Genomic DNA, 22,308 nt, shown 5'->3' on the forward strand with positions numbered 1-22,308 from the left:
TTGCCTTGTGTGTGTGGAGTTTGCATGTTCTCCCTGTGCCTCGGGGGTTTCTTCCGGTTACTCCGGTTTCCTCCCCCGGTCCAAAGACATGCATAGTAGATTGATTGGCATCTCTGGAAAATTGTCTGTAGTGTGTGATTGCATGGGTGAACGAGAGTGTGTGTGTGTGCCCTGCGATGGGTTGGCACTCCGTCCAGGGTGTATCCTGCCTTGATGCCCGATGACGCCTGAGATAGGCACAGGCTCCCCGTGACCCGAGGTAGTTCGGATAAATGGTAGAAAATGAGTGAGTGAGTGATTGATTATATGCTTTTTTGTGGCATGTATTAGAGACATCAGGTCCTTTTCAGTGAGGAACAAACAGATAAAACCACCAAGCCTACAGTGATGTGACTGTAGATTTTCTTTATGGAAACGACAGATCATATCTTTGGGCAAACTTGAGATATAATCTCACCCTGAGGTGTATAAGGCAGAAGTCTTCTCATGGGGGACTTCTTAGGTTCCTGGCAAATGGGCTGCTCATCGTCATCATTGAAACACTCAGGGTCTTGGTTCTCATGAGGAGGGTTCGACTCCAAACTGCTTACTGTGTCCTGATACTCTCTATATGACCTCCTGGATCCAGAAAAGTAAGAAGGAAAAAGAAGCAGAACAAAGACAATGAGCAAATATGTGACCTGATTAATAAACGTTGGATTCAAATGCCTTGTCAATCCTTGATATTAGGACAGTGAGAAATGACGATAGAAAAATGTCTATTGATTGGTATTTTCCTCTATCGTCTGTAAACCCTAAAACACTTCCACACAAAACAGGCATCAGCCCGAATAAAAGACGAAGAACTTGTTTACTATTTACTAATTATTTACTTTTGAGATTTTGTATTCATATTTTTTTGGATTGTATTTTGATTTTCTTGTTCTCGTTTGTTATGGTACTGTTCAGTGTCCCAGGAAAAAAGAAAATGCACCTTTCACTGGAGTTTAGTCACAAATACATAGTTTTGTATAGAACATTTTAGAGGCAGTGTAATATGTCATGCTATTTATTGTTATTTCAATATGTTACACACCTGCTTCCAGCATCCACTGCCTTATCTGAAACCAAAACTCCTCACAGATCCCGTATAACTAAACTACATCCAAGCTCCACCTGTCAAACCATGCCACTTTATGAACTTCCAAAACTCCTGCTCATACAGCAACATACCCTGGTCCATAAGTATGTCCAACAGACTACACCTGTGCAACCTCCTCAGTCTGTGCCATCACATCACGCCGAGTGGCATAAATCACAGTATAAGGACTTTCCATGTTGCCCAGCCCTGGCATTATACTGGCATTATTATGTCTATGCCAGTAAAGCTGCTGTGAAAGCTGTGTGAATAATACAGTAACGTAACACAGACATACTGTACCTGTCTCCAGCCAGCATGAGGTCATCCTCCTGAAATTCCTCCCCACTGTAATACTCCACTGAAGCTTTGTCATCATCGCTGACATCACTGTGTACAGAGGCTTGTCGGCAGATAGTGGGGTAAAAACCAGCTGTTGAGTCTGACCTGAAAGTGATTGGAAAAACTAAAGTTGCAAATGTTTTGTAAATTTGTGAATCATAAGAACTGGCCCATGTCTACATTAAAGCTGTTTTTTTGCTATGTAAATAAATGGATGAATAGGTTCATATAGGCATTATAACAGCATACAAGTACCTAATATAGGTCTCATAGTATCGTGGTCTGTCCCATCAGGCAGGCAAATGTTTGCATACACAGACAGATGGATGGACAGATAGGCATAAAAGATAGAAAACAGTGATTAGATGAGGAAATATATTGTAACAAAGAATTTCTTTCAGAAAAACCTGACTCTAAAAAAAAAACTGAGAATTAATGAGAGTCAGCAGTACGACATATTCATTTATATGACAGGGTTCAGAAATGGCTGTGCTGATCATACAGAATTATATACATTCTTCTTGAAAATTAGCTTCTGTTTGCTCTTATGTCCTGTTACCATGGGGGAACTTCAAAACAAAAGGCTGATGATTGTTGACCTGCACAAATCAGCTACTGGATATAAAAGTACATAAGTTTGGAAATCTTCTGATATTATCTGTCAGAATGCTCTGCTGAGGTCAGACTAATGCAAAATCAGACTTTTTGGTCAGCATGTTTAGCAACAATGGACACTTTAAAGGAGGGGAAAAGAAGCATATCTATTCTGCGTACAGAAGGGAAAGTAAGTTCAAAAGATGCTGACTTGTTTTTTCAACACAGCATACTACATATGGACTCTGCAGGTAAAGTGACTGGATTTATAAATTGAGATAAATCTTAATTGTTATAGTCTTATCTATAGTGAATGCGGTCGGTGCAATTTGCACTCACATATTCTATACATCAAGTCCAAAACAAGAATTCTACTAATTTCAGGAACAAGTGTTTGGGGTTACTGGAAGTAATGTACTGGAATAAGTGTTCAGCTTCTGTACATACGGTATGTTTTTCTGCACCTGTCTAATTTCGTTTTGATGCATATTTCACATTTTCTGTTAATCCAATAAACCTCATTTCATTACTGAAATATTACTGTGTCCTTCAGTTATTTAATAGATCAAAATTAAATTGCTGATCCAAACACCCAAATATTTATAAATGAAAATCATGTAAATTGTCAGGTGTCAAACTTTTGCATACGACTGTATATACACTTTTAAAAATAATGTGCACTTCTGGTGTCACATCATAACACCTTTAATTTGCTGTACAGTTTAACCAAATGCCTATGAACAGTTCAGATCCTCAAGTTACATACACAAAGCTGTCAAACATCTATTTTTCTTTTCTTTATTGTTGCCTTTTACCATGTCCTGGAAATACAAAAAAATACGAAGCTGTACACATTAGTACATTAGAAGCTGTGCACATTAGTCAATGCCAACCATTTATTACAAAAAAAAAGAGATAAAACATAGAAAATCTGAAACATCTGATTCTTGTCATGACACTTTCATTACAGCTTTGCTGGTAAAAGCAAAACAACATCCACATAGGAGCATGGACATGGATTTAGGTCAGTACTTTAGTCAGGCTGAGGGAAATCGGCACACTGGATTCTGTAACAGTGATGCTAGGCATCATTGCCACGTTGTCCTTAAAAAGTTTTGCCAGCAGGAAATACATATTCAGAAACCATTTATCTGTAGAATCCAAGTTTAGCAACCCATGAATACACACTCTACATGGCAATTAGCAATTCCCAACAGAAGTGCTCTCACCTCTTAAAATGAGACTTTCGCTGTGATTCTGCATCACTCCTGAGGTTGAGGTAGGAACCCAGGGAAGACACCCGGCTTCTGGCGGGCCGATCTGTGGGAGGGCAGTACTGCCCTCCGTTGGTCAGGACAGGCATGCATGGCACATTGGCATTGTTGAGGTTGGAGTTTGAGGACTTAGGGGACTTGAAGTACAGGTTGGGGTTTGAATACGGGCGATTTTGGGCATAAAGGGGCTGTGGAGGAGGCTCAACCTGCACATAAAAGGGAATGGGTGGGACATGGAGGGGTCGCTGGGTGACATTAGTGGAGGTGGAAGAGCCTCTGTGATCCCCGTTTACATGATTGACGTGGTTTCCGAAAAGGCCACCATTTCTCTAGGGAAAAACAGGTAACAGAATGCATTCATATATATATATATATATACATACTTATATATGTGGTTATAAATGATAAGAAAAGCTTCAAATAGTTCTACAAATAATAACAGACTTTTAAAGAATGATCTATTTTAACATCATGGAACCGTGTTTCTATGTTTTTGATGAATTACCTAAAAAATATTATTACAGCATTTTCCTTCAAATTGAAGGAAAGCATACTTAAAGGTGTTATACTGGGTTATACTTCATTTTTATGAATTAATTTTAAACAGCTTCAGGGATTTACACCCTACTAAAATTTTTAATAAAGCCAAAATTTGTCATCATTTTTAAAAAACTATAGTTTTGTCCTTGAACCAGTAATTCAAAACAAAGTAGTTACAATTTAATAATAATAATAATAATAATAATAATAATAATAATAATAATAATACATTTTATTTAAAGGCGCCTTTCTGAACACTCAAGGTCACCGTACAAAAAACAACAAAGACAATCAGAATCGAATAGCTACATCGCGATACAAATTAGACCAGCAGTACAAATTATGATTAAGAATAGAATAAGCTAAACTAAACAGATGAGTTTTAAGCTGAGATTTAAATAATGAAAGAGAATCAATATTACGGAGTTCAGATGGAAGTGAGTTCCAGAGCTGAGATGCAGAGTAACTGAAAGCTCTATTCCCCATAGTTACAAGACAGACAGAGGGAACAATGAAATGAGTGGAAGAAGAAGATCTAAGAGTACGAGTTGGTTTTATGAAGAGTATGAAGAGTATGGAGTATGAAGAAGATCAAGTAGATATAAAGGTGCAAGATTGTGGATAGCTTTAAATGTTAGAAGAAGAATTTTATGCTTAATAAGAAAAATAATGGGAAGCCAGTGAATCTGTTCCAGAACAGGTGGTAATATGATGGATAGAGGAAGTACGAGTAATAAGAAGAATTTTGAACAAGTTGCAGCTTATGAAGGGTTTTGTGAGGAAGCCCAATAAGAAGGGAATTACAGTAGTCAAGCCCGGGAGGTTACTAGACTGTGAACAAGAGTGGTGGTTGATTGGGTCGTGAGAAAGGAGCGAAGCCTATTGATATTTCGAAGGTGAAAGTATGCAGCCCGAGTAACATTATTTACATGAGAGGTAAAAGAAAGGGTACTATCAAAAATGACACCAAGACTCTTAACCTGGGATGAGGGAGCTATGAGAGATTCATCAATGGAAATAAGAAAATTTGAAAATTTGTTATGCACAGATTTTGTGCCTATAATGAGAAATTGTGTTTTATTTAGTTTAAGAAAATGTGCTGCAAACCATGATTTTATGTCAATGAGACAATCAGTAAGAGCAGATGGAGGGAGTTTGGAATGTGGTTTTGTGGAAAGGTAGAGCTGGGTGTCATCAGCATAGCAATGAAACTTGACCTGATGCTTATGAAAAATATGTCCAAGGGGTAAAAGGTAAGTAATAAATAGCAAAGGGCCCAGGACAGAGCCCTGGGGTACACCAGAGGTAACGGAAACTGTTGAAGAGGTGAATGATTTTAGTTGAACGAACTGTGTGCGATCAGAGAGATATGAATGAAACCATTTCAAAAGGTGTGTTGGTGATGCCAATAGTGGAAAGCCTGTCTAAAAGAATATCGTGGGAAATTGTATCAAAAGCTGCACTCAGATCAAGGAGTAGGAGGATGGATAGTAAGCCAGAATCAGCTGCTATAAGCAAATCATTTGTAATTTTCAATAGAGCCGTTTCAGTGCTATGAAATGGGCGAAAACCAGATTGGAATTGTTCATATTGATTATTGCCAGACAAATGGATATGAAGTTGAGCAGCAACAATTTTTTCCAAAATTTTAGAAATAAAAGGAAGATTAGAAATAGGACGAAAATTATTAAGGTTGTTGGTATCCAATCCTGGTTTCTTTAGAATTGGAGTTACAGCAGCTGTTTTGAAAAGAGAAGGAACAACTCCAGTGGTAAGGGAAGAATAAATAATACCCATGATAATAGGGGACAGAGAGGAAGCAGTAGCCTTAACAAGGACAGTTGGTATAGGATCAAGAACACAAGTTGAAGGTTTAGATTGATGAACAAGTTTTAAGATGTCATCAGTTGAGGGTAGAATAAACTCAGAGAACAGTTGTGTAGGAACAGGTACAACTGAGACACATGGAGTAGAAACAGGAATGGCCATAAGTTGATGATGAATGTCTTCAATTTTTGAAGTAAAGAATGAAGCTAAAGTATTGCAAAAATCAGATGAATACAAATGAGAGGGAAGTGAGTCGGGGGGTGTTGTAAAATTTTTCAATAAAGAAAAAAGAACCCTTGAATTCCCTTCATTAGAACCAATTAAGCCAGAATAGTATGTTGATTTAGCTTTGGCAATAGTTTCTTTATAGTAAGACAAATGTTCTGAATACATTTCCTTGTGCACAGTAAGGCCGGTTCTTCTAAAAAGTCTCTCAAGCCGTCGTCCTTTTGCTTTTAATTGCCTGAGAAAAGGAGTGAACCAGGGTGCAGTAACAGCAAACGAAACAGTCCTAGACTTAAGTGGGGCAAAAATATTCAGCAAATTATGGAGACTATCATTATAATGAGAGACCAAGTTATCTGGAGTGGAACAGCTGTCAGTCCTAGGAAGACTTGCAATGCTTAAAGACAAGCTGTCCAAATTAATGTCCTTGATTTTTCGAAATGATATCATGCGTGCAGATTTCGAATTGAAAAGTGGAAGATTAACATTAAAAGACAGTAACAGATGATCAGTACATGGAAAAAAGTCTGCTATCCAAAGCTATCCAAACAAGATGTAAATTCTTTAGTAAGATTGTTGTGAACATCATCCATGTGAATATTGAAATCCCCCACAAGAATTATATTTGGTGAGAGTGTAGTTATTTGATTCAAAAAAGCAGCAAAGTCAGGGATAAAATCCTTGTTAAACTTTGGTGGCCGATATACAGTACTGATAATAGATGGAGTAGATCCAGAGAGCCGACAAACAGCAGCCTGAATGAGTGGGAGGCAGAAACATTCAAAGACATCAGTCTCCACTTCTCACGGTAGATTATCGCCAGACCGCCTCCTCGACCAGAATCATGTGGTTGAGAGATGTAAACAAACCCTGGCGGAATGGCGTCATTGAGTGCAATAAAGTCATTTTGTTGCTGCCATGTTTCGGTTAAAAAGAGAAAATCAATCTTGCGATTTGCAAGAAGATCCTGCACAAGATGCCCCTTACTCGTAAGTGAGCAGATGTTAAGAAGACCGAAACTGACAGTGTTGTTGTTGCTTGGTCTGGAGTTTGCCGAGTTAGCCAGGTTTGCCAGCACACGCTGACCGGTGCGGCGACCGGCGTTCCTAGCGACTTTATATCACTGGATTTATTATACCAGAAGTTCCGCCGAGAGCCACGATGAATGTATTTCCGTCTTGGCAGATATAAGATGTCCGGATGAGCAAGCAGTGCAGGAGATGTTGAATCATACAAACACGGACGGAAACTCAAAAGTTCAGCAGCAGAGTACTGAAACAGTACTGCGGACTGTACAAGAGGTAGTACAGTCCAGGCAAGTACAAGCCATAAACAATAGATCCTCATTTGTCTATATGATGTTAATAATTATTGTTATCGGGGAGAGCAGCGGCAGCCAAGACGCGCCAGCGTTCACTCTAACCCGGAAGCTCATGCAGACATTTTTATTAGACATTTTATTCATTTTATCTTTATATTCTATTATAAAAAAGCATTATGGAAAGTGTCAATATTTAAAAGTGATGAAAACCATGACATCTTGGACTGTTAGACTAACCCTGTATAAGAACCTATATGTATACATTGTGTTCTGACATGTTCAACCTGCAACACTATTTTTAGAATCACTGAAGACTGAAAAACTAGTTTTTACCCTGTATATGTCTTCTTCTTCATCAGGGTTAAAGTCTACCAGGTCTTCATCTTGTAGGTCACATGATATGGCTCTCCGAATCTCAGGGCCAATGTCGTGAAGTGTCCGTAGACCAGCCTACCATGAGAAAGATAAATGAAGTTAAACACACAAACACATAAACACTTATATTAAAAAGAATGTCTCACAGGGTTAAGCCAAATGTCACCACAAAGACATATTTCTACCATTATGAGGACATTTGAGCTACAAACATGGCTGTACACTCATACACTAAATACTTATTTTGATCTTTTTGCACACTGTTTTTTACTTCAAATATACATTCATATAACCACCCCATAAAAATGGCTGTAGGTCATTATGCAAATACAATGTCATACACAAAGAAAATAAAATGTCTGTGGTCAGGGATGCAACAACACTTTTGCGGTCATATAGCGAGGGGTGGCATACTCTCTCTCTCCTGTCAATCTCAGTGATAACAGTCAATTATAAGTGTCTAAGCATGTCCCTTATGCCACCCCCTGACACTGCATAAGCAGCATTTTAGAAAGAGATAGATGGCTCCTTTCACATGTCTTGGAGGAAGCATGTGATAGCCTTTGCGCACCCTGGTTGTGACTGCTGTGGGGTAGGAAAGACCTAACTGGAGAATGGAAATTGACCATGACTACTTTAGAGAGAAAGTCAACATATTGAAATGCGAACATTTTTGGCTTGGAACGCAGGTATTGTCTCACCTGTAGTGCAATGGAGGTGTTATGACTTGCAGGGTGTCGTCCCACAAGACCTAGCTCTTTGCGTTTTTTGAATTTTCTAAAGTAGTCCTGTATCAGGAAAGTGGCGTAGAACTTCCCCACTGTCACCTCATCATCTGAGGGAACAGAGCACACAAGCACTTTCTTGATGAGCATCACAATGAGAATTTTTACTAAGTGCGTAACATGTAACATGTCTAATAAGATGAAATCATCATACCTTATAGAATTGTTGAAAAAACACAGGTATTTGCTAAACCCAATATGTCTTATGATACTTTTGTCTCATAGGTTCAGCTCTGTAATTAAATGAATTCAGTCTAATATGGTCAGAAGTCATAATGAAATGTCTATTCCAGTACATTATTTAAAATAGTTTCTATAGATACTATTGCTATTGATATAATCTGTGAAGTTGCATATTGAAAATAAAGATCTAAACTATTGGCAGGTCATCAAATTCCTCATAATTATGTTTTTTTTCTTATTCTCTAAAATGTTACTGGCTCATTGGGTTTTTATATTATTTCATATTTAGTTTGAAAACAAACAACATTCATTTCAGATTTAATTCATGTAATCAGAGTTCCAGTGGTTCCAAAATTTGACATGCAACAAGTTAAGTGTCTGGAAGATTCCACCAATTAAAGTAATGACTTTTAGAGGTTTCTTAATAAGGGTTTACAGCAGATCACCAGATTTTTAGAAAACAGTTTGGTGGTCAGATGAAAAAAAATTTACAGTTGGCCAAAATGTTCAGCACAAAGTGTGTGAGAAAAGAATGAAGCTTTTAATCTGAAGAACACCATCCAAACTGTGAAGCATGGGGGTGGTAGCATCACGTTGTGGGGTGTTCTGCTATTTTGATGTTATAGGAAACCAGATCAACAGCGGGGTTGGATGATGATGTGAAAGGGCTGTTATCATTTCAGGGGTTGCTTATTTTACAGAAACAGGACATACTAATGTGTTTGATTTGATGAATATCAGAGCAATTCTGCATGGTAAGCCTGATCATTTCTTAGATAAATCAAGCCTCAAAACTGGATCAATTCCGAGTAAGTGCAGAAACCCAACTACAGTGTACCTGGTACTTCTATCTAAAATACATAATGTTTTCTCTGAATGTAAAATAGGTATTAGAAAAGGTTGTTTAAAAATACCCATTTCCATTGAGGTTCAAGAGGGAAATGGGTTTTTTAAACAACCTTTTCTAATACAGTAATGTATTTTCGCATACAGTAATGTCCTAAAACATAAGGATAAATGACAAGCATTCATGAATGTGGGTTTGGGTTCAAATGGGTCTAACCTCCTGCAGGTGGAACCACTTGATCCAGGAGTTTTGAACTAGTTCTCTTCCAGATCTTCTTGATGACGTCCCTCAGTTCCTCGTTGGCCTGTTCCAAATTTCCTGATACACACACATTTCATTTAAGATTGTATAATATAATCAACCATCAGTCAAATACAGCTTTTATTGACATAATAATGATCTATAAAATTTAGAAACCTGTGAACAATGAATAATCTTTCTACATATAAAATTAATGTAGCTTACCAGATTTTAAAATGATTTAAATCACTGTGCTACTGAATTACTGAATTAGAAAATGTGATTTTTTTATTTCTTTCTAGTCGGCTGTAATTCAAATATTGTTTATTTTAAACTAATAATATCAACGTGTCTTGCAGACACTTCTCAAAATTACAAGTAAAATATAAATATATACATACTGTACATGACACAAGTTGTAAAAGTACATTGACACTTTTGGGACTGTCTAGAATGTGTTTATATGCTGTAGCTTACAGTTTCCTAAGCAGCATGACAATGCCCCTGTGCACAAAGCACGCTCCATGAAGACAAGGTTTGCCATTGTTGGAGTGGAGAACTGAAGTGTTCTGCACAGAGCCCTGACCTCAACCATGCTGATCACTTGGGGATGAACTGAAATGCAAACTAACCTTGACCTCACTAATGCTCTTGTGGCTGAATGAACACAAATCTGCCACAAAATCCAGAAGAGCAAAGGAGATTGACTCCATATTAATGCCGGTGGCTTTGAAACCGTTTTGAATGTCCAACAAGCATACGTGACGTGTTGGTCAGGTGTGCAGATACATTTGGCCATATAGTGTTTTAATAGCACATATGTCTTACAGTACTCTCACTAGAACGTTATTAAAATCAGAAATGAACATGTGATTTTTTTAGTGGGCTTAGTGGGTTTTTTTTAATAGTTTCTCAAAAACAGGCTACTGCAAGCAATTTCCCAACACAAATAAATTCTCTAAAACGCACTGCAGTGCATATTCACCTTCAGTTTTGATCTTCAGAGCTGTTCGGACCAGAGCAAAAAGGGTGGCATTAAACATGACAGTCCCATCACTGTTTAGAGGCATGTTCATGGCAACCAGCCTCTAAAAAAAAATGTTGGCAATGTTGTTTCAGGGTCATGAACAAAGGCACAAAGGTTTTGTTCCAGATAATGTCATTACCTGTGTGTGTGTGTGTGTGTGTGTGTGTGTGTGTGTGTGTGTGTGTTAGTGAGTGTAAGACACTGTATCTTTAGATATCTGTATCTTTAGATTTAGGTTTCATATTTGGGTGTGTCTGCATTTAAAAAGTAAACAATTTTATATGGAAATGATGTTGACATGTTGACGTGTGTGTACGTGTTTTACTCTCACCTTACATGCCACTCTGTGGGGACAGAGTTTACCGAAGCCCAGGGGAGGCTGAATTCTACGCAATAATGTCACAACATCCAAGTGTTTAATCCTGCCTCTGAGAAAGATATATACATACTGTAAGAACAAAAAAAACAACACACACATGCTCGTGTACACCAATACAGAATGCTGGGCAATGCTGCTCACTTTGCCTCTGGGTCATATTCAGACCAAATCCGCTTGAATTCGTCCAAGTGATGCGGCCCAAGGATTGACCAGTCGCGTGTTAGATAGTCAAAATTGTCCATAATGACAGCCACAAACAAATTGATGATCTGGAACAGATTTGTAAGGCGTTGCAACACAACCTGGATGTACATTACAATGTATAATGTTATAATATTAAAATGTACTATATTTGTCTCAAATACCAGAAAAGCACAGAGCATGTAGAAGCTGATGAAGTAGATGATTGCAAAACTACTGCCACATGACTTCTCTTCTCCAGGGGTGATCTCGGATTCAGCGTCACACAGTTGACCAGGCAGACATGCAAGCATGATCTCCTGCCAAGCTTCTCCTGTAGCACACCTAGAGAGAGAGAGGGAGAGAGAGAGAGAGAGAGAGAGAGAGAGGTAGTGATTAATATTGGCATGTATTTACTTCTATAATATACTTGCCAATTTGCAGCAAATGTTATTTATACCCAAATGACTAAAAAAGTTTAGAGTTAGATGCTTATTTTATTTTATTTCCAAAATTAAACTTCCAAACCTGTGACAACAGTTTGGGGACAAACCACATGGCTGTCTGTAGCAGGGGATCTGTTACAGACAACGATTCACTGAAGCATAACTAGTTCATATGTATGTATGATTTTACGACATTGAGTGAAATAATCTGCTGGGTCTGAATGGACTTAAGAGAAAAAGTAAGAAAGAAACAAACAATCAAGCAACAAACACAAGACACAAAAGAAGCTATAAACTTAATACCTTTATGATTGTTATTCAGCTGGAAATACGGCTAGCCTGTATATTTGTATATGTATAAAAATTCATGTTTGTACCTAAACAGCAGGAGTACAGCTTGTGGAAAAGTCTGGAAGTTGTTGTTGCGATTAATGTGAGTGCCGTCCACCATCGCGATCTTCCCGAATACCTAAACCAAAAGCGACACATATCAGATCAAATCTCAAATTCTGGCTTTCGGGTTCTGCACTAAAATTATACCTACCGATCCTATCAGGTACCACATACACTGTCACTCACACACACTGCACTTATATATGATCAGTATAACACAAACGTGTTTTTAACCTGCATCCCGATTACTGCGTAGATGAAGAAGAGCATGGCTATCAGCAAAGCGACATACGGCAGAGCCTGAGGGAAACAGAGGAGAGGTAGAAAGGAGATAATCAGCGATGCTAATTATATCCGTTCACCATCACTATTCCTGTTTGTGATGAGGTGGTGGATGAGGCTACACCGAAGCACACCTGAAATGACTTGATGAAAGTCCAGAGCAGTGTCCGAATGCCCTCTCCTCTGCTCAGCAGCTTGACCAAACGCATGACTCGAAACAGACGAAAGAATGTGATTGAAATTCGTCCGCTATCCTCTGTGTTCTAAAACCAAAATGAAGTAAGTGAGAGAATGTACATGACACATAAAAAAAAACAAAAACAAAAAAAAAAAAAAAACACAAACACAAAAACTTTAGCGGCAAATGATAAAGTTGAAATGATGATAGGGAAACGTAGGTCTGAAATGCATGAGCACTTTAGACTTACAAATTCCCTCATCAAGCTCTCTGTATGAAAAACAAAAAAAAGGAGTGTTTTGTGAAGTATTTGTAAATGCGAGTGAAGCGAGTCTGTTTGCAATTCTGCGTCTGAAGAATTACAAACAGAGATGCATGCAGAGAATATGATCCACATCCACTAATGAATGGACTCCATGTGGACTCCATTTCCCATGCATCAGCTACAGCTATCCATGCCCTTGGGTCAGGCTGTTTTATAAAACATGCATTCAGGAGTTCGGGCCTGTCAGCCACCTCGACATTCTTCATTCTTATCAAAGTCGAGGGGGAAAAAAGTTTCCAAGGAATTCCATTTTACAAAAAAATTAATGAAATAAATAATCAGGTATAAGAGAACACTTGATTCACAATGAATGATAAATAAAGATGAATGAATGGCAGTAGGTGCTTATTAACTTCTTTACACTCATGCTAAAAGTCATGACTCTGCTAGCTTACATCCATTCAGAGCCATTCATAGCTTTGCTGAATAAATTAGTCCTTTGAAAAGTAGCACTGACAAAAGTACGGTACAGTATGGGGCTTCTTACCCCTCGCTCCACTGCCACTACTGGAGCTTCGGTATGCTTTAAAACCAAAGTACTAAAGTTAACAACTCCCTACATCATTCCTTTTTTACTGAATAACATCTAGTAATAATAATAATAATAATAATAATAATAATAATAATAATAATAATAATAATAATAATAAAGTCTACAATTTAGTTTAGCCAGTTTACTATTAAATTCAACATGCGGAACAACATGCACACTAACAAAAAGAACACGTTCTACTTCCTTAACCAAACATGCCTGATGTCTGATGAAGAGATTTCTGTTCTGAATATAACTGTTTTATGTATTTTTTATGTACAGTTGAGTGCAAAGGTTTGTGACACCTGTGTTTTTGTATGGTAAAAAAAACTGTTTTTTTTTTTTTTTTATTATTTTTTTTATTGAATTCGACAATTCTAAAGAATTTGAAATGTATTGACAATTAATTAAATTAGGCTCCTGTGTGGCAGGAGGAACAGAAAGGTATCGGCTCTGTCGTTTACTCCTTCTGTCAGGGATACTATGCTATTCATAAAGCATCTGTGAGCTCATGTATGTGGAAGAGGGCAGAAATCGCTTTTCTTTGCCTCTGCATGAGCAGAAGTTTGAAAATGATGAAGCTGACTGAATTCTCATTCTTCAGAGAAAGTATACTCCAGAGTTAGTAGCTGTTGTATGATAGGCTAGCTGGTAGGTAGGAATTGGGTTAAAGATACAGTATTTGAATTGAATAGAAAATACACTATCAGACATCAGCTATTTGACATTTTCTGTTACATGTGACAATCAAACCCAACATGCTATAGGCCTTCAAATCACTGGCTCATTGTAAACTCAGGCTAAAAAAAGAATCTTGTTTCACATTTCACACTGCTCATACTTTATCTGGGGTTATAAATTAATCTTGGATATTTCTAATCTGATGTTTCATACTGTAATCTGCTTCTAATCTGTTTTTTTTTTTTTTTGCTGCACCAACAATCATGATAGGATAAACACACCACATGACCAATTTAAATAATGGCTCATAAGCATTTACATCAATGAAATTTAAACGGTGAGTCTAAATGTATTTTTTTTTTTAACAAAAAGGATAGATCTGCTATTCTATGCCCAAGCAGAAATGGTTTCATTCTTTCACGGATTTCTACACGGTTATTTCTGATCCATCCAGGTGGTCCTCAACAGACTTTTCTAAGCATAACCGTTAAAATAAAATTGTCTCCTCTTCTTGTCAACGATCAAGTTTTCCGTCACCATTTAAGATTATTTTTTAAAGTTTTTCCTTCAAACACTGCAACGACTGTTAACACAACACACAAGGTTTCCGTGACTGTATAGAGCAGCCGATATGAAGCATGCTCTTTGATATCTGATTTTGTCTCTTTTGCATTTAAGCATCAGACCTTATGCATCTAATTGTGACATGTCTATATTTCTGGCACTGCAATGTGGGGTTAACTCTGCAGAAGTGCTGTAAGCCTGCTTTAGAGCAGGTTTTAATAACCTTGAAGTGAAAAAGTGGTGCTTTTCAAAGTCTGGTTAAAAAGTTGTCAAAAATACAAGTGCGAAATGTTTCTGTACTTGGGGTTAAAAGCAGGGTTTAGAATGACGATAACCCAGAATTAAGTATTGCATGATAAGCTGTTATTGTCGCTGTAAATTTGTTTATTCGTCAGTTGGCCCTACAGGTTTGCCAGATTTTGCACTCAAATGTAGACTGGAAATTTTAATATTCTAAAATGTCAAAAAAAAGGTCAAAAAAAAGGTCAAAAAAAAAAAGGTCATAATAAATAAAACAATATGCTGGTATTAGAATTTTAGAAATCACTTCAGAAAACACACAATTGCAAGTAGGAAATATCCAGACTATATGATTATATATGACAACATTATGACATAACATTACAGTGCAAAGCACGGGGACATTAATACAGCAACTCTGTATGTGTAGGGCCTTGCAGATATCCTCAAGCACTGCTGTTGCTTTGCATAGCAATGCTTTTTGTTTATACAAATTCAAACACCAGAATAGTCATTGTTAGACATCATTTTGTTGAAGCTAGTATCTACTAGGAAACCACTGCAAGACCCTTCACTCAGGAGGGGGATTCAGCCAAGCAAACGGGACCACTACTTACATTGATCTCTGTGATTGCAATGTCAACGACGCTACCAACAACAATTAAGGCATCAAACGTGTTCCATGCATCGGTAAAATAGTGCTGCTCACACCCACCAAACAAGAGATGTGGGACAGGAGAAAGAAAGAAAGTGTAAGGGAGGGGGAGGGGTAGAAAGAGAGACACAGAAAAGAAAGCCAAAAGTTATGATGGTGCAGCCATTGAAATAGAGTTGACGAGGGAGCACTGTGTTTCGACGCATTCGCTTTATGGACTTGCTAAATGCTAATATATAACATCATAATAATGTAGGACATGATGCATTTCATGGTACATGTAAAAGAATAAATAGCGTGCATCCCTGCATAACATTAGTTCATCTCCATGATAGCGCAGCGCTATTTAATACTTGATTCTGATTGGTCAGAATCAATAGGTTTATATTAATGCACTATTTTGGGCACATTACCTTTTTTTTTTTTTTTTTAAAAAGAATGATGAAAAATATCTAAAAATATCTTCTAACTGTTGATATAGAAAATTATCTGTAAGGATACAGAGGTTTGTATATTATTGAAGAAAATTTAAGTCTCTGGTGTCACTATGGTTTTTTAGGACAGAGGCTCCTGGATTTCCAACAAGCTGTGGTTTTTTGGTTAATGGTAATTAACTTAAAGAGAGACAAAAATAAAGAAATAATAAGGCTGGTGGAAGAACTGCATTAACATACTCCATGTTAGTTGTTCTGTTAGTGGGGTCTGGGACCACCATACAGTAGGTCCATGAAACACAGACAGGATTTCCATGATTTATTTATTTAAATAGATTTTATTTCATTTATAAACTTGTTTAATTTAGTTACTTAATTCAGAAAGCACATATAATATTAGATTTATTATTTTAGCATTTTAATTTGTTCCTGTCCATGAATTTGATTGTTGATTGAAGTTCCAAGGGTGCCAGTATTTATTTATTTATCTTTTTTTTTTTTTAACCACACTGTGTACATCACTCCTCTCTCTTCTACTACAGCAGTGTTAGCAACATCAGCAGATATTTTTATTTTATTTTATTTTTTTATAGAGATGCCAGCATCTAGCATGGAAACATACAAATGAATAGGAGCCAGCTAGCCGACATGCTTTAAATTGTGTGTGGGATCTACAGTATTTCTACTGGCAGTAACTCCACAAAATCCATCACATGTTGTTGTTGTCCTTCGACTGCTCCGTGTTCGGGGTCACCACAAAGGATCATCCAGATCAGATTGCATATTTTGATTTGGCACACAACCAAGCGGTTAATGCAACCCTCTCATTTTAACCAACCCCTCAGTGGCCGGGTCGTTTTGCTGCCCGAGAATCAAACCCAGGCCGTGGTGGTGAGAGCGTATAATTCTCCCGGACCACCATTTGTGAAAAATCCACAAATCCATCATATAAATGTTTAAAAAGTGTCAATTAAATGTCGTGCTCATTGTGGTATGAGTAAGGAATAAGTATATTCCATACATATAATAACTGGCATTAATAAGTAAAAAACGTTGGAGCATGCCTTTAAGTAAATAATCAGCGACAGTGTGGTATGTAGGTTGGAAAGTTATATACATACAGTATAGAGCACTTTATACTCTGGTTCTTAAACCTGATGCAGTCTTTTTTCCAACTGAATGTAAATTCGGTTTAAGACTGGCAAACACAGTGCCCCCCCTGCAATCAGAGCATGGTTACCATAGATACAGTGTATATTTATAACATTTTAACACTTTCTAGTGCGGCCTGGATCTATGGTGTCTGCTCTGGTGGTTAAACTCAGTATACACAGAATTTGCAGAGGTGATATACAGTACAAGGCCTGTGTCTTATTTCGACAAGCCCAGAGTGAGAGAGGGGTAAGAGGATGAGTGTAGTTAGAGGAGTGAGGTTGGGGGTGCGGGGCGGGGCGGGGCGGGATTGGGGCGGGTAACTGTACTCACATCTACCTGACTCAGAATGATGTGTACTACGCTGCCAATCACGACCAGGGCATCAAACACATTCCAGGCATCGCCAAAATAACCCTAGGCAAAGAGGGTTAACATCCAGCCAGAAAGGAAGGAGGGAGGGGTGGGGGGTCAGGAGAATAAATATGGAGGGATTAAGTTAACAGCTCTTGGGACAAACATAGAAATCTAAGGGATCCTTTGGAATTTGGGAAGAGAGGAAAACTCTATGTTGTTCCAGTAGCACAGCAAAATCCTATTCTAGGTTCTAAGAATTCTCTCTGCAGTGTAAGGTCAGGTATCATACCCTGGGTTTGAAGGCGATGAGTTTAAGAATCATTTCCACTGTGAAGACTCCCGTGAACATCATGTTGAGAATGTCCATAGCATAATTAAAGCGATGAGACTGGCCATGATGCTGTATGGACAGTAAAAATAAGGGAGTTTAAAAAAATTATTATATATACATATATATAAATTGCAGAACAATTTGAATCGAATTTCCAAGTTTCTGCAGAAAAGATTTCAGGTAAAGGAATCACTTCCTGCTTACCTGAACAGCCAGACAGAGCGTGTTGAGGATGATGAGAATGAACATGATGTATTCGAAACCAGTGGAATTGACCACATACCAGAACTTATACTGGTAATGGTTTTTTGGAATATATCTCCGCAGTGGACGAGCTTTTAAAGCGTACTCCACACACTGACGCTGTTGAGGATGAGGAAGAGGCAGACAGACACAAAGTAAGTGCGCGGAAGTGTACTTGAATATACAGATCATTTGGATAACAGTTCAGCTGGAGGAAAAGGGAGGGACAAGAACGGAGGAAAAGAAAAAAGAGGAAAGAAAGGGAAATAATAGTGAATGAAATGGGATTAAAGGAAGAAAAGAAAAAGAAAACAAAGAGTTAGAGAGGGAAGGAAAGGAAAGAAAGGAAAGTTAAAGCACTGCAAGCAAATGCCCCTATAAACTGTGATATTTTTTGCTCGACTGCTGCATCCCCAACATTCCACTAAAAGTTTGATGCACATTCTTACTTACTAAAATTAACAGACAAAAGGCTAAATAAGACTCACAGTCCTGCTTGTGTGAATAAAACCAAACAGCAAACAAATGCTCCAGCCTGAATTACGTAAATACTTCACAATCTATCAGCCTTCAGACCTGGTTTTTGTCCAGCTCACAGTTCTTGTACTCCTTCTCTCCTTGCTCCTGGAAGGTGACAATGACGAAACCCACAAAGATGTTCATCATGAAGAAGGCGATGATGATGATGTAGATAATAAAGAAAATGGAGACCTCGATGCGGTAGTTGTAGATCGGCCCCATGTTTTCTCGGTTGGAGTCTATAGCCTTGTATAAGAGACTTGAGGGAAAATATATGCATGCAAAGAGCCAAAAAATGTGATAAGTAAAAGAATATAACAAATCTACAGCAGATTTTGCATTTGCAGCTTACTATACATGTGACCAAAAATTGCATGTTTTTTGGTGTAAAAGACCGAAGGTGCTCTTACGCTGGCCAGCCCTCAAAGGTTGACACAGTGAAGAGAGCCATCATAGCATTCAGGACGTTGTCAAAGTTGAATTCGCTGTTGTACCACTTCCTCTCCCGCACTTGTGGCGATGCATTATCACCAATATTATAGAGTATGAATGTCCCCCTGTAGAAACGAACCACACACACACACACACACACAATAAAAAGTGTTGTAACATAATGCCACTATCTGTATCTGTTTAGTGCTCCAAATATTGATCTGTGTCCCTTTCCTTTGTTTCCTATCTTTTCTTTTCCATTTCCTTCCCTATTATGTTCCTTGTTTTCCTTTCCTTTACTCTTTTGTTTCCTTTTCATTTCCTTATCTCTTTTGCCTTTCCTTTTCCTTTCATTCATCTGTTTTTTATTTCATTCACCATTATTTCCAATCCATTCCTCTTTTTTCTTGTTTTTTTCTTATCTTTACTTGCCTACCATAATTTCCTCCTTTTTATTTCTTTCCCTATTACTCCTTTGTCTTTTGCCTTTCCCTTTCTTCTCTTTCCTCTTTTTTACTTCCTTCCCTATAATTTGCATTCTTTACTATTTTTCCTTTCCTGGACATTTCCTCAACCTCACTGAAAAAAATCACTGGAGTTGAAAAACAAAATGCATTTCACTTATTATTGTTTTACTTCATTTATTATGGGTTTCTATATATTAATGATTCAAATAAAAGGTCTGGACCTGATTCCAAGGGTAATAATTTACTTTTAACACTCACTGGCATTCTTCTTTATTCAGCTTGGCTTCGTCTGTACAGCGGTAAAACTTCCCCTAAACACAACAGATACTGTACATTACACTACAGATCTACTGTTTGTTAGTATAATGACAAAAGAAACAACAATTACTTCAATTATCGTGTTTGATCGACTTACCTTGAAGAGCTGCACCCCAATGCAGGCGAACATGAACTGTAGCAGAGTGGTGACGATCATGATGTTTCCGATGGTTCTGATGGCCACAAACACGCACTGCACGACATGCTTAAAAAATGAAAACGGCAGAGTTCAGAACTTGAAAATGATGAGTTCAAAACTTTCAGAAAATGATCACAGTGACGTGATGTGTTAATGTATTGAGTACTTATAAATAAATACTGGAGTCAGAAAAGTAAACAGTATACAGAGTAAATAATATTTACTGTGTTAACATGAGTGTATTGGTGTATGAGTTGCCTGACCCGACATCATATATAAAGAACAAATAAATAAGTTATAAATGGGAACAAATCAATTTCAGCCATTCCAATACACTGAGTGGTTTCGCTGTCTTTAAGCTGGTCAGTGGGTTTAACATGTTGCCATTTCTCCAAGTGCATGCAATAATAGTTTGCATTAGAATTTTTCTATATATATGAATATACAATCATTATATAAAGTAAAACAAAACAGATATTATTATCTGCTACATTATATTGCTTGATCTTAAACAGTGGCATGAATGAATCAGACAGCAAGCCTGAATGAATCATTTAACACTGAAACGATTCAGAATCATCAAAAGGAGTTTTAACTGTATGAACTTTAGTGAGCCCTAACGATTATTGGCAAAGCCAAAAATGGCAAAAATAATCTGATCTTAAATGATATAATAATAAATCATTCATTCACTGGGAAATGTTTTTTCCATTTGTTTAATTCTTTCTAATTTTATTTTCCAACTTATCCTACATGAGGTCACAGGGAGCCTGGAGTCTAATCCAGGGGAGTCAGGGCACGTGGGGGGCATGCTGGAACAGGTGCCATCCCATTGCAGGGCACAATCTCACACACACTCATTTACACACTGTGGACAATTTAGAGATGCCAATCAGCCCTACAATGCATGTCTTTGGCCTGGGGGAGGAAAACGGAGTACCGGGAAGAAACCCCTGAAGCACAGAGAGAACATACAAACTCTGTGCACACAGTATGAAGGCCGGTGGGGTGTCATCAATAAGTTTTAAATTCTATTAAGCTAATATTGTATTGGTATAAAGCACACTATTAGCCACATCTAATAATAAATAAGTAGTTTAGCTATACATACACACACAAAAACTGAGTGCTGGTCTTACTTTCAGTCCTTTGGCTCTGTTGATGGCTCTAAGTGGACGAAGCACTCGCAGTACTCTCAGAATCTTTACTACGGAAATGGCTGAGGACCTGTAAACAATACACACAGTTAAAAAAATGCCTTCTTTATAGTTAGGGTCCAGATAAATTTATAGTTCTATTACTCTTTGTGTATGTCTGAGGCCTTTAAATAGTTCAGTGTTTAAAACAATCTCATAAGAGGCCAGTCCTACAAAATAATTATTGTAATCAAATGTAACGTGTTTGTTGTGTTCTTAATGTTTTTGCTGTTTGTTTGTTCTAAGGCTGAGTTATTCTGTGTGTGCCGTACGGTACATACTGTATGCCAAAGGACACCAAAGAGACTCCAACAACTAGCAAATCCAGCAGGTTGAAGTAGTTTCTGCAGAATGCTCCTTTGTGCAGAAATGCGCCGTAGGCCGTCATCTGAATGAAAATGTCACAGTGAATAATAGCCCAGAAGACATATAACAGACAACATGAAAAAGTAAAAGCCACGATCAGAAATGACTGCCTTCAGCTAGCCAGGCTTACTACTGCACTGGAATGCAGGTGTATACGCGTACATTCCCCTCACATATCAAAGATTATGTGATATGAGGTCATTCAGGGTGGTTGTGGTATTATTTTAGTAGGAGTGTGGTATTGGATGTGACTTTAGTGGAATATTCCAGTATTTCTTCATTATCATCATCATCATCATCATCATCATCATCAATCTACCTCAACTGTGTAATTACGACAAAAAAGAACTTCCTGTTTGCCTGTTTTGAAAACAGAAATTACTCTAATTTACTCCAAGTAAAATACTTCCACTATAACCGTGTGTTCACACTGGCAACAACAAAGCACAACAAAGTGGCTGAAATTAATGACGTTCCAATGACAGATGGGGATTTCTGGCAACAAGGATGTGTGGAAAGGGCAAGCATTGAATATTATCCATATACATTCCTGGGCAAAAACCCAAAATATGTAGCTTTTAATGACCCACAATCATTTACAAAACAATTAGCAACTAAAACACCAACTGCTTATTTACTTCACTGCAGTGAACTGTTTGGGGAAAGCTAGAAGCAGCTCTTGTGATATGTACAATAGTGAATGCACCTGTACCACAGTTAAGCATGGAAGAAAAGGTTTCATGCTGTGTGGAACCTTTTCAGATGCTGGTACTGCTGAGTTGCTTACTGTGAAGTCAATTAA

The 22,308-nt window shown here is 37.7% G+C and overlaps 1 protein-coding gene across 15 annotated transcripts in view; it reads right to left on the reverse strand.

Moving 5' to 3' along the window:
• cacna1db (calcium channel, voltage-dependent, L type, alpha 1D subunit, b) overlaps positions 1-22,308 on the reverse strand; it is a 114,484-nt gene that overhangs the window by 7,798 nt on the left and 84,378 nt on the right. For 7 of the 15 annotated variants that reach the window (XM_060880728.1, XM_060880735.1, XM_060880740.1 and 4 more), the window contains 24 exons: positions 21,422-21,528; positions 21,084-21,171; positions 19,903-20,010; positions 19,746-19,798; positions 18,999-19,145; positions 18,646-18,847; positions 18,031-18,189; positions 17,785-17,895; positions 15,515-15,598; positions 13,368-13,403; positions 12,512-12,640; positions 12,330-12,395; positions 12,080-12,171; positions 11,442-11,601; positions 11,218-11,345; positions 11,029-11,125; positions 10,656-10,758; positions 9,647-9,748; positions 8,317-8,450; positions 7,574-7,690; positions 3,283-3,656; positions 1,715-1,741; positions 1,421-1,564; positions 458-618 (listed from right to left, as the gene is read on the reverse strand). In XM_060880728.1, coding sequence (XP_060736711.1) covers positions 458-618; positions 1,421-1,564; positions 1,715-1,741; positions 3,283-3,656; positions 7,574-7,690; positions 8,317-8,450; positions 9,647-9,748; positions 10,656-10,758; positions 11,029-11,125; positions 11,218-11,345; positions 11,442-11,601; positions 12,080-12,171; positions 12,330-12,395; positions 12,512-12,640; positions 13,368-13,403; positions 15,515-15,598; positions 17,785-17,895; positions 18,031-18,189; positions 18,646-18,847; positions 18,999-19,145; positions 19,746-19,798; positions 19,903-20,010; positions 21,084-21,171; positions 21,422-21,528 — 2,929 coding nt within the window. Of the gene's footprint in view, positions 1-457; positions 619-1,420; positions 1,565-1,714; positions 1,742-3,282; positions 3,657-7,573; positions 7,691-8,316; positions 8,451-9,646; positions 9,749-10,655; positions 10,759-11,028; positions 11,126-11,217; positions 11,346-11,441; positions 11,602-12,079; positions 12,172-12,329; positions 12,396-12,511; positions 12,641-13,367; positions 13,404-15,514; positions 15,599-17,471; positions 17,556-17,784; positions 17,896-18,030; positions 18,190-18,645; positions 18,848-18,998; positions 19,146-19,745; positions 19,799-19,902; positions 20,011-21,083; positions 21,172-21,421; positions 21,529-22,308 lie in introns of all 15 variants that reach the window. The other 8 variants (XM_060880741.1, XM_060880738.1, XM_060880733.1 and 5 more) reach the window with 4 other exon arrangements.

The sequence above is a fragment of the Tachysurus vachellii genome, chromosome 11 (assembly GCF_030014155.1).
Source record: "Tachysurus vachellii isolate PV-2020 chromosome 11, HZAU_Pvac_v1, whole genome shotgun sequence".
Lineage (NCBI taxonomy): Eukaryota > Metazoa > Chordata > Actinopteri > Siluriformes > Bagridae > Tachysurus > Tachysurus vachellii.